Source organism: Epinephelus lanceolatus, chromosome 9 (genome assembly GCF_041903045.1).
Source record: "Epinephelus lanceolatus isolate andai-2023 chromosome 9, ASM4190304v1, whole genome shotgun sequence".
Taxonomy (NCBI): Eukaryota; Metazoa; Chordata; class Actinopteri; order Perciformes; family Serranidae; genus Epinephelus; species Epinephelus lanceolatus.
Window position 1 is genome coordinate 42,755,903 of NC_135742.1, and position 16,680 is coordinate 42,772,582.

The window sequence follows — 16,680 nt, forward strand, 5'->3', positions numbered from 1 at the left end:
CTCTGTCTATGAGGACCTGCTCCCTATGTAGATATTAATGGCTTATTCTAAGATAACAAAAATGCAATTATTCTTATTTTCAGGTGATTATTCACTAAAGAAAACATACTTATTATATTCTATTTCTGCCAATATATTCCCCTAAATCTGACATACTGGACCTTCAATTACTGGTTTACTATTTCCATGACATCCAATTTTGTACCTCTATTAATGAAAGTTGAGTAGAACAACCATATTCACTTTTGAGTGTAGTTGATTGAACTAAATGAAAAATGTCAGTTCTAGTGTGCAGTCACAATATATGAATTAATATACTTAGCCACTGATTCACAACCTGAACCCATTTGTAACATATATAACAAAAAAATATATATGTTGCTACTCTGAAAACTGAAATTGAAGGTTGTTCTCTGAAAATTGTTTATGTGCACTCATGTCCTTTTTAAGTGAAAGTATTGGATTTCAATCTGTTTGAAATTTAGTTAAAGTGGGTTTTGTATGCATATCTTTACAATGCATTTGTTTGTGTGTTTTGATCAGCAAGGAGAGTGGAGTGCAGAAAAGGCCTTTCTGGATCAGCAAGTGTGTTTGTTACAGCAGCAGAGTCAGGAGAAGGTCAGCTGCCTGGAGGAAACCATTACCTCTTTACAGACAGAAAAACAGACACTGCAGGATGCAGTGGTATGCTCTGCTTCTTATTTTCAACTTGATTTTGATTTTAAAGACTTACTGTAATGTTTAATACTATGCTGTTACACTGAGAGACGTGGGTTAACGCATCAGTAGTTAATATAAATGTATGTGTTACAGTGTAGAGAGAGCACAGATACTTTCTCTTTCCTGTTCCTTGTGTACTAGGCTGATCTGGACAGGCAGAGGCACGAGGTAAACTCCACTCTGAGCCAGTGGACAGAGGAGCTGGAACAGTGCAGGGTAAGATCAACTACAGAGTGTTAATATTCTCCTCTGATATTCAGTGTTTTTATCGAGGAACATGTAATGGAAAAAAAATCCATCTGTTCCAAATATTCACGATCAAAGTCCGTCAGTGTATTGAGAAATAAAAAAATTGTTGCTCAGATACTAAACACATGCTCTCCTATATTTTATATACTTATAGTCTTCACATTATATGGCACAGCTTCACTGACAGCAATATTGCAAAGCCAAAAGCTACATATTTAGTACTGAAGCTGCCAGTACTGAACCAAAATTGTCGGATCCACTAGAAATATAGAGGTCTGAAGATTCAAAGGAGGCCATATTAATATAGGAAAGCAGAGTGTATTTGTAGTCCTCTTGTCTTGGTGTATTCCCTCAGGCAGAACTGAACAGTCGGCAGACAGTGAGCACGGAAATTGCCAAAGCTCTAGAAGAAACCAGACGACAGAAGGAGGAGCTGCAAACACAGGTCTGTAGGAAAAGACACAGCACACAATATTCACAACAATAGGAGGATAACAGCTAGAGATGTAACGGTATGAAAATTTCATATCACGGTTATAGTGACCAACGGTTATCATTATTATCGCTGTATTGTTGAAATGTGCTGATAATGTTCAGAAAGTACTTATACACATACTGAAATCATTTAACCAAGTTTTATTTCGAAAAACAAATAAAATAAAGAGCACTATGTAGTTTCTGTCTGACAGAAAGTCTAGCATGTTTGATTTTCTTTTTGTCATTCACGATTACTCCCATCACAGCCGTCACTTTGACCAATAGAAACACAGAAGGGCAACAACACCCCAGCCTTTTTAATATTTCCTTTAGGGATGTTACCACATAGAGTAAAAAGGAAACAGCAGAGGCACTTTGTCAACCTGCGGAGTACTGCCATTAGCATCAAGCTAGCAAACAATGTTATTTCTTCATAATGGAGATGGACATAAAGTAAGAAAATTAAAAAATAGTGGTGGGGCTTTTACTCACCACAACTGCAATTTTTATATTTATTAATCCCTCTGTGTTTTTATATTTTTACTCTTTATCCGCTCCCCTTGCCTTGATAAAGTTAATGCATCGCACTGTCATTTCAAACACAACACTTCCTGAATTTGTTTCAAATTAAAAGCCCCTTATAACCTTAGCTGAGAGAATCCCTCCATTTTCTAAATCGGCTTTTATTGTGAAACGTTTGTAGGAACTTGGTTGTGGAGGATTCAGTGACTTGTATGTTTGCATACAGTACTTCAAATGTAGCTCCTGCTGTCAGCTGGTGCTTTTTATGTTACTACAACAACATTTGGGCTGGCACATGAACAGACACAGTGACTGAAATTATAGTAAAAGTAATAAAAATAGGACAAGAATAACCCAATGACATCACACACATCGTGAAAGATGACCGGGGATAATTGGTGTGTACCATCGTGTAGTGTGCCTGCCAAGTCTGTCGGCCAAGACATGGCACAATTTTATGACTCCACAATCGTGTAATGTGACATAGTGACTTTCAGAACAGGCAGAAAAGTTGTGAAGTGTGAACCAGGCACAGGTACACTCGCTGTATAGTTGTGGGTGTTGGTCACGGAGATGGCTCATCAAATTTCAAGTGTTACCCCCCTCGCAGAGACTTTTTTTCTGCAGACAGGGTGACTATCTTCAATTAGTTTCCCCTCAGCATCCTTATAAAACCCAAAATACGTCCAGAATTCAGACTTTGTCCTTTTAGAGGGGGGAAAAAATCTCCAGAACACTGTCCGTGCGGGTGCCTTCAACCATGTTTTCAGAGGCCAAACATTGCAAACTGCGCGTGCGCGCCTGTGTCTTAGGGACTGCTGCTGCTTTTCCAGGCAATGAGCAGTATCACAGTGAATTTTTCGAAAGTGCGGTAATCAAACACGGTTTTAATGATAATTAAAATTTGAAACGGTAATACTAACCATTGGGAATTTTACCGCGGTTTATCATTTTACCGGTAATCATTATAACAGCAAAGGGTCCCCCTTAAATGATGTAGCAGTCTCCCTCTGGACCAGATGCAAACACTTGTATTCCCGTGGAGGGACAGGAGAGTCATTAAGCAGCAGACTGTACCTTCATTTGATCACCCACAGATTATAAGACAATGTCAAAGAAATTCAGAGCTGGTTGTCCTCCTGCATATGAAATCATGTACTGTGTAATGAAAAGTGTTTGCCTTTGCTTGTTGTCAGGTTGGAGAGCTGACCACATCTCTACAGACCTCACAGCAGGAGCTGTCCAATGTCACTGAAAAGTTAGCACTGAAAGAAGAAGACCTCAAAACACTCCAGAATGGTATGCACACACATTTCAAATCCTTTAAACAAATAGGTCCCTGTGCTTCAATTTTTTAATGATAAGTTCAAGTATTTCCTCCCCGTGTAACAGTTTTTCATTTCTTAAAATGGTAAACCAGGGTTGGACCAAATATCTGCTTACCATTTTATTACAAATCAGATGTGGTCCATACAGTGTGTGGTTCGCCACCATGACGAGAAATGTGATGTGATTAGTTTCTGATGGAGGCCTTGGTGAAGAGATTCCAAGTAAATATGCATTTTATTCTAAAGGTAAAATGACAGAAAAGAACAGAACGTGTGGAGAGATTTAATATGAAGGCTACATGACGGTCTTACTTTGCGGGCTGTTAACATCTTTGATCTAAAGGAGTGGTAGTGGCATTTGAGCCTTAACTGCAGTTACAAGCATTGCTAAAATCATGAGCTGTATTATTTAATATTTTGTATTTGGAATTTTTGAAATAAATACAAAGGTTGCAAATTTTCTTCAAAATTGTTGATTTTGTTCACCTACACTGCGTGATTTTTGGCAGGAAAAAAACGTGTGTTTGTGTGTGTTGCAGAGGTGCAGCAACGGCAGGCATCGCTGGTCCAGCTGCAGGAGGAGGTACAGCAACAGCAAGCCCAACTCGAACAGATGGAACTGGACAAAGACTCCCAGCTGAGCAGCCTGAGGGAGGAGCTGCTCAACCAAACACAGCAGCTGGATAGCTGCCAGGCACGGGTCAGTCAGAAAAACCTACATACATATATGCTCTTGTTTGGTACTTAGAATACTGATGCAGCAAGCTTTTAGGGATTAAAGTCCAATCAGCGTTTCTCCTGTAATTGTTGTTTTGTTCAACTACTACCCAGAAGTCAACAAGTCACCAAACTTTCATCTCTATTGCATTTTCCGTCACAACAACTATATCCAGGGAAGACCAGTATTTCATATTTTACACTCATTCTTGAGAATTGGGACAAAACCTTACTCAAGGGGGGGGGGGGGGGGGGGGTGATTTTTACTCTTCAATTAGGCAGGAAAATATATTTTTAAAGATCAAAGTCTTGACTATTAAACCTTGTACTGGGCCATGCTCCCAGTGACTTAATTTTTTCTTGAATAGCACATGATGGATGTCAGAGGCAAGATCTGACAGAGTTGGCGTTTTATGGAGTTGACAAAATGTTACATATTTTTTTGTCAAAGTTGCTAAGAGTTCTCTTAATTCTAATCAAAATACTAATTTTTAAACCATGATTCTTATTTAGTTTGGATATAGAAGGGCCACAGAGTTGAGCTGTTATGGTTGAGACACACCTGTTAGCAATATTATTTAATGAATTTATCATAAAATAAAAGGCTTACCAGCACTTGGAAACCAGAAAGTGAGACAGGAGTCCTTGTGATATAGCTGACTCCTTTTATACCTGATTTTCTGATGGAGTCTGATGAGTTCTGGGACACATCTTAAAAGGGCCAACATTTTTACAAAAATATATATTTTAAAACAAAGAGGATTATAGCAAAACATTTTTACAATTATGGTGTCAGTACATACTGTTAGGTTTAGATTTTGAAGGCTTTGAACACATTTTTTAGGTATTTAAGTTGTAAATTCTTGTCTGGGACAAGGCTGTTTTCTGACGGTGGGAAAGTTAAGAAGTTAAAAAAATAAAAGCAGATTGAAATACTTTATAAATCCTAATTTTTTTCTTACATATAAATACAAGAAACAATATAAGTGTGTTGATAAGTTGTAGTTTTAAGGGTTTTTTGGCAGGACATGATTTATCCCAGTGGATATTTAACTAAAGTTTGACCTTAAAGAATTAAATAATTCTTGATAATGTCTTGTGTGTTGTACTTAGGGGTGGGCGATACGGCTGAAAAGTATATCACGATATAGCTGGTTCATATTGATTGATAACGATAATTATCGGTAATTTTTTTAATAACCTATTTGAAATAAGGACCAGGAGAAAATAAATAAATTTTAACACATTTATTTTAAACTCAATATCTTTCTTTTGATTTCAATCACAGTCATCAGTCAAGGCACACAGAGGTAAATATAATGTCAACACAACCATTAGAAAACACTCATATAAATGAACATACACAAGATGGTATAAAAACTACTACTCGACTGTTTCCTCGCAATCCGCACTCATTCTTGCTACTCACTCCACGCTGTGTTGTGTTCAGTGTTGCCAGATCTTGGGAGCGAAACAAGCAACCAGGACCAGCAACCAAAATTACTTTACAAATACATTATATTTACTGCCCTTGAACTCTACCAAACCAACTAGCCAACCAAAAAAGTGGAAAGAATAAATGAATGAATGAATGAAAATGAAAGTAAAGAAATTGCATATAACAAGCCATTTTACTTTCACTGTAACATTGCTGGTATGTTGGACAATATCTGAATGATATCCCACAAAATCTGAATCTGCATACTGCTTTTGTGTCATCCCCCTCTTGAAGTCTAATCTTTTAATCCTCTCCTCTCTTTCTACAAATCTTAATTGTATTCTTTCCATATTTCGCCCACTTGTTAGTGAAATAGTTAATCACGCAATTTAAATGTGAAAAGTCTCATTGACTGACCGTCACCTGTGTGTATGCGGAGAAGGAGAGGGGTGGAGGGAGCGGAGCTGTGGAAACATCCTGCAGTCTGACACACTATCATGCATTTAAATAACTTATTAGACAGATATATATAGAGAAAGGCAATGTTTAGAGAGCAAGCCCAAATAAGCAACTCCACTTTAGAAACAAGCCCAAAAAAACGCAACCCGCGACTACCAATATTTGTAAGCGACTTTACAAAAGAGCAAGCCCAAAGTCGCGGCTAATAAGCGGACCTTGTGTTCACACATGAGGATGGCGCGACCAAACCTGATGTTGTTAGCTGTTTGCGTGACACCGTTGCTAGGTTACCAGGGAGCGAGTGTGTTCGTGCAACCAACCTTGCACAGCCCGACTCCGAGGGTAACTTGCATGGCTTTCCTCGTGTTTTTTCCCCAACACAATATAGTAACATTATCGACGGCGCATAAGTGTTTATCGCGAGACGATATGTTATCGTTTTATCGCCCACCACCAGGCCAATGTTTTGCACACCTTCAGTGCTGTAATTATTTTTTGTTTTTTATGCATGTAATTATTCTTTTTTCTCTTTGTATGTGCCACCATCAGTTTGCTCTGATCTTATTTTTATATTGATTTACCATAGGACTTCAAATAAAAGTCGAGCCCCAATTAAACACTGAGCCATTCTTACTAGGCGGGTGCTTATTTACTGTTTTTTTTTTTGTTTTGTTTTTTTTTGTTACATAATTTTTTGGTGCTAAATGTAGTCTTTTTGTTGTTGGTAAATGTAGGTTATCAGTAAAAATCAAAACTTTTAAATTGCATTGTTAAAAATGTGAAAATATAGTATCGCCTACCAACTGAGCTTGTGCGCACAGCACGCTTGAGCGCATCCATCCGAGGCTGTGGATCAATGCCAAGTTTTACCACTTTATCACTATTCCCTCTAACTTGTAGCTTAGGGTTACGGGTCGACCCATGCATCACTACTCAGCTCAGTCTATAAATGCTGTACACAACAGTAGACATTATGTTCTATTCAGGCCAGCAGAACCAGCAGCGCATAGGCTCTACAGTGCATGGCACTGCTGATTAACCTTTTTATTGCAGCACAGAGTGTCTACCAGCAACCAGTTACTTGCAGAGGCTTCCTACAACTTGTTTCAACGGTTCCGATTTAATCAGAAGACAAATTAAACAGGATGACTAGCCAATGTGAAAATCAAAAGAAAGCATAGAATAATGTACTGAAGGAGACTGTTGTGCCATCACATTTTTTTGTGGTTTGAGAGCAAAGATCTGGTCGCCGCTGTGCAACACTCCGCAATACAATTAGGTCCGAAAAAACCCCCCGGAGGAATGCTTTGCAAGGAGTCTTTGAAAGGAGCCGAGCCTGGCGTAAAACCGGAGAGAGCAGGCAGCACGGCCACAGCACCCCCCCCAAAATTTCATATCACGATATAGATCATTTCATATCCTGATAACGATACATATCACGATATAGCACATTTTAATCCAATGAATAAAAAGTTCCCCAAATGACGAAAAATATTGCCGTAAAAAGTGTAATTTGTGTCACAACGATATAAACGATAGAGCAAAATATGAAACGATAGACATTTTTATCTCTCGTCACTAGGGCTGTAGTCTTGTGGTCGACTAATCGATTATTTGGTCGCTATGCTCTCATCCGACCAAATTCTCATTAGTCGAAGAATCGCCGTGTTACTTTCATAAGGAGAAAATTGCTACATCAATAGCTTTCAAGGATTAATCCATTATTTCCTGTGGCGGGGGGACAGGCTAAGTTTCCTGTGAAAATGGGGGTGTTTTCAAAACACCCCTGTTGTTGACAGAAAGTTGGACTCGCCCACCATCACGATCAGCGTCGCGGTGACGCAGACCTCCTGCGTGTTTCTGTATACTACTCCGCTCGTCGCTAGGCTAATGTATACCATGTAAAATGCCATAGGCTGGCGCTAATAACGTTAGCATGTTGTATTTGCTTTGAAAACATGTTTAGTATAAGACAGTTGTTTTGTCGGTGAATGTTGTGAGTTGTAATGGAGCCACACTGAGTGCTGTTACCTTTGTTAGATGCTGCTGTTGTCCCTGGTTTTATATGAGAAGAGGAAAAGATCGCTAGACGCTAGGCTAGTTTATACAATGTAAAATGCCATAGGCTTGTGCTAATAACGTTAGCATGTTGTAATGGTGGGGGAAATGTGTTCAGATAAAGACAAGTGTTTGTCTGTCAGTTCTGCGACTTATAGTGAAGCCAATTTGCGTACTTGTGTTTGAAATAGTCCCTATTAAGCCATGTTTAATGTGTGTTTAATGAGAGTTTTGAATCAACTATATAAATAAAGTTTGATTTAAACTAAACTTTACAGAACTTAACACAGTCCTCCACCGCTGACTAGTGTTTTGGAGGTGTAACTGCAGAGTGACACAGACACAACACTGCAGAAGTAAAAATAATGTGCAGATTTTTTTCCCCACGACTACAGCCCTACTCGTCACCCGATATATATCGTCATATCGCACAGCCCTAGCTACACATGGTTAGCTTGGATAGATTCTCCACAATTTAATCATTCAGTTCATTTTACTGAAAACATGAGCACCATAGTATAATTAATTTAGATGTATTAACATGGTAAAAATAAATAAAATAAAATAAAAAGAGGTGACTCCCTACCTTTGAAGCAGCCATTAATTCTAAATATGCATCTGTTCCTTAATTATTTATAATTCTTTAGTCTGTAAGGATCTGCTGATCAAAAGAATCAAAAGAGTTTATTATGAAAATTAATCCAAGTCGTGAATATTGTCGAGTGAAATCAATTGTTTACTGTATGCTAACTTTGTTCGTCAAACAGTATTTTCTCTTCTTACTGCACTGTGTTGTTGGGTATGCTTTATACTTGTTTAAATAAACATGTTGATAATATATTTCCATTTGCTCACCCACAGTTTTGTGCTAAAGGAACTAAACACCCGTCTCAAATTTAGACTGGTTGAGTTCAGTGATTGAAGTAAATAGAAGCCTGGGCTTTTAATTTTAAGTTTAATGGTATTCTGATAGTCTCATGTCTTATAATCTTTTTTCTGCTACTGCTTCTCCAAAGAGGCAACTGTCACTAATGTAACATGGATTAATGATCAGTGTGGTCTGATGTGTGCTGCCCAGATCTCATACCTGGAGGTTGAGGTGGAAACCTTGACAGAGCAGCTTCACAGCCCTGAAGTGTGTGAGGAGGATCAGAACGGCAGTGTGACAGTGGATGATCTGGATCACATTCAGAAGGTCAACAGAGAGCTGGAGCAGCAGCTCAGTGACAAGAACAGGGTCAGATAACTTTATCCTCCCATTCTGTTCTTCTGGCTTTGAATAAAACATTAATTTCTGCTGAAAGCAGATGCATTCTGCAGATACATACATAGCAGCAGTTACACCTATCAACACACATAAAACACACTGACATTGTTTTGCAGACCATCAAGCAGCTGCAGCAGAGACTGGCAGAACTAAAGAGGACTCTGCAGAAGGAACTGGTGAGACACACTCTTTTTTTTCCGACAATATGTCTGCAAGCTAAACATTTGTTGGTAAAGGAGCTACTCCACCCTGTTCGTCTCACTTAAGCAAAACATCATGAAGCTGTGGGATCCGGGGTACAGCTGTTAATTACATGTACCAAAGAATCTTTATCAACACATTTTCAAAGTGAAGTCGCTATACTGAATCATCATTGTCACTGATCAGATCAGCAGCTTTTAGACTTGCCGACTTGCTGATGGTAGACGTCTCTAGGACAGAAATCTGCAACTCACACCAAAACCATTTAGATTGATAAAAAGCACCACAGGTGAGAGAAAAATGTGTATTTTAAATATTGGGCTAAAATGTCCCTTTAAACCAGATGACAAAGAAGTATGGATGCCATTCTCCAGATTACACTCGGCAACTCACAACAAAACTATCTTGATTGATATTAATAGCACTAACTACAGGTAAGAGAAGAAATATGTATTTTTGATTTTGGGCTCAACTGCGCCTTTAAGTGTAATGTCAAGCAAAAGCTGCTATGAATGCAAATTCTCAGCAAGTGCAGTGACACCAGCTGAAGTAATTCCAGCATAAATACAATGTAAATGTTGCATGTGACTCACTGACATTGAAAAATAGGTCTGACAGGTAGAAACTTCAAATAAAGAACTTTGCCATGGGTGCCTCAATGAAGTACTGAGTTAAGGGCCGGAATACTTCAGTTTCTCTTTCGAATCATTTTTCAGGAAATATTAGAATTTAGGGTAGATTATTGAAGGAAACAATGCATTTAAATGATTGAAGATCAAGGCTCCTTTCTTAATGCAGTGAGTGTTTATTAGTTAGTTATTAACGTTTCATTCTTTGTGCTCTGTAGAAGCTCAAGTCTGAGCCAGAAGCTGAAGGGAAGGAGAAGGTTCCAGAAAACCGAACAGAAAAACAAGAGAAGGTTTGTCCGGACCCCCCACCTGCATCCATGCAGAGCCCCCCCACCTCCAGCACCACAGTAACCAACACCTCAGACCTCAACGACTCAAGAGAAATCAACTTTGAGTATCTCAAACACGTTGTGCTCAAATTTATGTCATCCAGAGAGGCTGAGGTAAGTCCTCCATGCTAATTATAGCAATTAATTCAACAGGCTAAAATAAGTTTTGCCTAGTATTGAGTGACTAAATTATTAGCCCTGGTTCTGTTACAAGCCCAGTCTGAACGTGTGTGTCTCACTCTGTCAGGCATACCAGCTAATACGAGCTGTATCTGTGCTGCTGAATTTCACTCGTGAGGAAGAGGATATGTTGAAACAAACTCTGGAGTACAAGGTTGGTATTCAGTGTTGAACTTCAAACAGACCACTGCTCTAATACCCCTTTTTGACAGTCATGGGCTGTTTTGGCTTGGTTTGGTTTGGTTTGGGTCATCAGCCCAGCTCGGCAGTGATTTGTATTTCCATTACAACAGGGTTACCTGCTTGAAGGTGTGTCTTCAATTGATGACGTTTAAAAGCATTGGGCTGATCTACGGTTATTTTTGCTGGATGTGTTCTTTCACAGCAGGGCAGGTTAAAGAAGTTTACCTGTTAGAGATGAGCTGTTTGCAGAGGTGCAGTGAGAGCCTGTTGTCTGCAGCTCTTTATCTAACATCTCACTGTGGCTGTTTGTGCTTTTACTCCCTGCGGTATCATTAGACTTGCCTTTATTGAAGAAAAGCTGCACAAGTTCCACAAATTCAGACATTTCATTACCTATAGATTCTTCACGATAAAAGTCCCATTATTTTGTAATATAAAAACTTTTATTGTGAAGCAGCAAAATAAGGAAATGTTGAGTTTTCGAGCAGCAACTTCACACGACTTCTATTACGGCTGATAGCTGAACGTGAAACAGTAAAGTAAAGCAGATATCTAAAGTAAAAACAGGATACAGGAAAGAAACTAAACTCCAAACAGCAGAGATTCAGTTAGAAGCTACAAAATCACTGAGAGCTGACTTTTAAAAACGCCTTTCTCTCTGGTCTCCTGCAGACAGGTGAGTAGAATCTTGCAACACACAGGCTTGTTTGAGGGGGAAAAACAGGGTTGTTGGAGGTTGGCTGCGGTTGGTGAGGCATCACCGCTACCCACTTGAAGGAGGGTGGTCGGCTTTTGGACCTACTCTGGAGAAGGTCCGTCCCTGGTGCAGCTTCCCGTGGCTAGGCATCTCTAAATTGATAATGGAAACGCAAATCGGCATGGCTTGGCTTGACTCAGCACGGCCAAAAGTGACAGTGGAAAAGGTCCATAAGACAATATTTTACAATATACAATATACAATATTTCAGTAGAAATTTGAAAGACCACCAAGGCTTTGTGCCTGAAACCTAACAGGGTGGAAAAGTCTCAAACATCTACTAAGTGACACTTGGAATTAGTGGTGCAATTATCGAACCTGAGAGGAATGATTGGTCAAGATCGAGATATTTTCGTCTTAACACCATTGCTCATAATGGGCATTAGGCAAGAAACACTCGTTTGAAAAGATTTGTTCTTAAGGGGTACACACACACATGTAATGCACAGGTAAAAAACAATACCAGCCGTCACAATGACATTGCAGATCGTAAAAAATACACTGTGATGGTTTGGCGCAGCACCTGCATCAGTGCAGACAATGTGCCACACTGTAGTGGTGAAGAGAGAGCTGAGCCAGAAGGCATAGCTTTCGATTTACCAGCCTGTGCACAAGGAGGTCTTATAAGATAGTTTAGGGATGGTGATTATGCTAATTATCACATTTCACAAACATGCACGTCTTTATGAACAGGTGACATGCATCAAATTAAAACACAGGGCAGTTAAAATAGTTTGGTTAATCCAACTAGGATCCCTCATATGAGCAAACCTAGCTTCTTGTATTCTGCCCAGAGTTTCTTTGGAATACGACATTATGTTAATTCTTTGGACAATGATACAATATTTGTGGATATTACAAAGTGTGCCACGATATGATTTTGTTTTGATTCAGTGCAGGGGCCTGTGTTTGATATGAGACATGTTAAGCTATTTTTATCGTAACTTAGTCTGTGATTCGGTCTATACAAAATGAAATAAGAAAATGAAGGAGAGAAAAAAAAAAGTGACCTCTCAGCTCATCCCCTCAAACTGTCATTTTCAAGTGGCCATTAAGCTCTAAAACTCTGTGTTCAAACGTCACACTAGCCTAAGCTTTGCTAAGTCAGTCAGTCAGTCTGCTGACTGACTGCTGTGTCTTGTGTTCTAGATGTCCTGGTTTGGATCCAAGCCTTCTCCAAAGGGTGCCATCCGCCCTTCAATCTCAGGCACCTCGACTCACTGGAGTTGATGAGCAGCAGAAAGAGTTAAAGCAATGGAACCAATGGACCACCTCCAGGAGGAAGAAGTCCTTCTGCTGTGGCTCCCATCATTGAGGAGAACTCTAGCTTTAAACCTTGAACAGCCTTCCACAGTTTTCTCTGGCTCTGTGTGGGAAGGACTGTTTTCTGCTAGTTGGGACAGAGAAGGGCTGCACAGTATGTTCATAATCAGCTGCTGATTTTTAAATGACATTATTTCCTTGTCAGCAGGCAGATGGTAGGTAGACCATATGTTATACAGGGCAAACTGAAACACATCATCACACTTGAGGTAATGTCTTATTTTTCCTTCCTGACACAACACAGATTTGATGTTTTCTATTTTGTGAAAACAGTAGGAGGTGAGTGAACATGTCAGAAAATGAGACACATCAGAGAGAAATAACAGACTGACCTGACTGTTGTCTTAGGAGCTGCCTCATCTTTACCCAAATTCAAACCACACAAGTCCTATTTGTTTTTGTGGGAACAAAAACAATGTAACTTGGTGTGCCTGTCTTCACTGGACAGATGGTGCAGCCTTTGTTTGCTGAAGGACCTTTTAGCCTGTCACTTGGTTAATCTGTTATTTGAAATCTCAGAGGTCATTTAATGATCACTACAGGTTACCGAAGCTGAACTGGCTTCACTATCAGTATCAGCGAGAGTTTAGTTAACAGTACCTACCAGATGGACATAAATTGTTGATATTTGTGTCAAAGGATCTAAATTTGTCTACATGTACAGTTTGAGGCCCTTTTTCTGAGTTTGTCCTTAAAAATGTCATCACCCATTTTCTTAAATGGTACAGCAGTAAATGAGTTTCATCTGTGTTCTAATGGCCAAAGAATGCACATAGTATAAGACTACTTTATAAAGCTCCTTGAACGATCAGGGAATCCAGGCTGGATTTCTGTCCCCCAAAATCCAAAATGTCCTTAAGAAATGAGAATGCTGACATTTTATCCTTTGTGATGGGTGATTTTTGATTAGTCACGATGAACTGTGTTGCATTTTAAATCCAAATTAAGTTCAGTGTGGATCTTTTATTGGAACTTCCTTGCTCTCATTTCTTGTTAAAATGACATTTTCATCACATTTCTTTACACACCATCACAGAAATCACCACCATGATGGTCTGAGCTAAAGCCCAACTGGTACTAATTTTTTAAGGTCAATACTAGTGTTACAGTATAGTAAATACATAGAAAAAATATCTGTTAACAATATGTCGGCCTATATATATATATATATATATATATATATATATATATATATATATATATATATATATATATATATATATGTATAATATATGTATATATGTGTGTGTGTGTGTATATATATATATATATATATATATATATATATATATATATATATATATATATATATATAGTCACATACAAATAAACATTTTTGATAAAAGCTTACTTGACCCACAAAATGATAATTTGTTTATCAGTTACTCACCGTGCGTTACCTTGGATTTGCGGAAATTACTTTATTTTTCTCATTAGCCTCCACGGTGAACAGAGAATCCAAAAAAGAACATTCTTTAAACTGAAGTCATTGGGGACCATATTTAACAATAACCAAACTATATCAGAACATCAGTTTACAAATTCACACAACTCATGCAGTATAAGTCTCATTTTTCAGTTGTGTGCCCAGTACTTCTTAAACACATGCATTTTCACAAAAAATGTTAAAATAAAAAATGCTTTCTGCCTGTGAGGAGCGTGCCCTGGGCGTGCCTGGGCACACTCACGCATATTGAGCTTTTCTTGAGCAGGGTTCAAATGCATGCATGTGCCCAGGCATGTTTACCAGCCATGCATGAGACTGTACTGACGTGTTTTAAATCATTTGAGCAAAGATGCATGTGTTTGAGCGTATGAGTGGATAAATGAGACTGTTAGAGATTATACTGAACGAGTAGTGTGAGAGTTTGTGAACAGATGTTTGATACTGTTTTGTTGTTAAAGCATTTACTTCAATTCATAAAGAATGTTCCCCTTTTTTGGATTCTCTGTCTACCATGAAGGCATGCAAGACGAATTTTTCTTCTCAAATTTAGGGAAGCACGGGGTGAGTAACTGATATACAAATGGTCATTTTGCAAGTAAAATTTTCTTCTAATAAGGATCCTTTAAATTTGGTTAATAAAGAATTGGGACCAAGGAACATATTAGGGACATACTGTATATCAGTGCTCTCTGTATGTAATGGTGGCCTGTCCGCTAACATACAATATATACTGAAATTGGCTGGACAGTAGTTCAGCAGCTCATTTAAATGGGTATCAAAGCCTAACTGCTTGGCCATTGGACTGTTATTACTATGGGTTGAGCCTCCCAGCAGACCTTGCTCTCTAATCCTTCTGTCACCTGGATAGGTAGACCCAAATGTAACCATGTCCCTAACCTAAACCACATATAAGTTAAAAAACATTTGACAAGTAGAGCCTGTTGTGGGATCGTGTATATACAAAGCTGTGAAGTGCTGCATTGGAGGCTCAGGTCAGGGTAAAAAACAAAAAGTCTCTTTTCTCAATTGCTGCTACTGGAGGAACAAAAATGGCTACCACAGCTGATGCAGTCTGTATGCACAGATGGTGCTTAAGCACCAATCTGAATGATTTAGCCTGCAGTTGTCCATTTGGATAATATATGTGATAAAATAAGTGAATGCTATGTAAATGATAACTGGAGGACATGCTCTACCTTTATCTGCCTTTGCTAATGTAAATGAAAGTACATTCCACATGTCTATTTATATATAGAAATCTGTACATACTGTATGCATTGAGAACTTTACAAATCAGTGGATATAAATGGTTTGATGTGAACGGTTTGCAGTATTTATCATCATCATCATCATCATCATCATCATCATCATCATCATCATCATCATAGAACAGAACCCGTATGTGTTTCTGCCTTGGGTTGTCACTGAGTTCCACTGCCCATCACTATCCCTCTTCCTCAGTGTGATGTCACTCACTGACTGAACATGATGAGGTTTATTTTTCAGATGGAAGCCCAGGGAAATTGCATGTTTGCTGTTAAACTGCATTGTTGAGTCCCTAAAGCAGCCTGGTCTGTCTTTTACAGTTCTCTTCATTTCTAAAGGCATTTGTATTCATTCATTCCACTAATATGAAGTAGAAATCCATGGGGTTGCTGTCTGCATAAGATTATAAATCACAGGAAACTGTATTTAAGGTGTGATTGTTGTTTTACTGACATTTGAAGTTGTAACTGCTGAGTACATTATCTGTATATAGGGATGCAGGAGTACATCTTTAAATGCAGAGCTGTCATCATGTGTTACGAATGACAGGTAGCAGACTGATGTAGTCACCCACATTCTGCTGGGTAATATATCTATCTCCATGAGAATCAAAAGAAACAATGAACGCACTTTTTAACCTGATTAATTTTGCTGTGTTAAACCCTGACATACAGCTGTACAATCACTACAGCTTTTCTGTCTTTTGCTTTTTATGATTTAACAACTGCTGCCACTACACAGATTTCCTTTTCCCACATTTATTAATAATAAATCTGAAATGGTTAAATCATGCCCTCTGAATCCAAATCCTGTGTTTTGCTGGGAAAGCAAATGTTTCCATGTTCTGTTATACACAGTCCATCCATTCAGTAGCTATACCTGCTTGTGCTTTAGAGGGTCGCAGGGGAGCTGGAGCTGATCCCAGATGATGTTGGGTGAGATGCAGGGTACACCCCGGACAGACAATGACAGGGCTGATTTTATTTATTCTAATAACACATTTGTTCATGTTTTATCAAGACATATTTTTCTCAATACAGTATCAGACCATTTCAGTTTTTGTGTTTATTGCTGATAATGTTGCCTAAATCCTGTTTGGTTTTCAATTTGGGTAAAAAACTTAAATTGCA

At 38.7% G+C, this 16,680-nt stretch overlaps 1 protein-coding gene across 3 annotated transcripts in view; it reads left to right on the forward strand.

Annotated features, from left to right (window-relative positions):
• Nucleotides 1–13,680, forward strand: part of golga1 (golgin A1) — a 36,840-nt gene extending 23,160 nt beyond the window's left edge. For all 3 annotated transcript variants that reach the window (XM_033620397.2, XM_033620399.2, XM_033620398.2), the window contains 10 exons: nucleotides 544–684; nucleotides 862–936; nucleotides 1,325–1,414; nucleotides 3,165–3,267; nucleotides 3,836–3,996; nucleotides 9,047–9,205; nucleotides 9,352–9,411; nucleotides 10,284–10,508; nucleotides 10,642–10,728; nucleotides 12,664–13,680. In XM_033620397.2, the coding sequence (XP_033476288.2) occupies nucleotides 544–684; nucleotides 862–936; nucleotides 1,325–1,414; nucleotides 3,165–3,267; nucleotides 3,836–3,996; nucleotides 9,047–9,205; nucleotides 9,352–9,411; nucleotides 10,284–10,508; nucleotides 10,642–10,728; nucleotides 12,664–12,744 (1,182 nt within the window). In that variant the 3' untranslated portion in view covers nucleotides 12,745–13,680. The remainder of the gene's footprint in view (nucleotides 1–543; nucleotides 685–861; nucleotides 937–1,324; nucleotides 1,415–3,164; nucleotides 3,268–3,835; nucleotides 3,997–9,046; nucleotides 9,206–9,351; nucleotides 9,412–10,283; nucleotides 10,509–10,641; nucleotides 10,729–12,663) is intronic.
• Nucleotides 13,681–16,680: the final 3,000 nt, after the last annotated feature.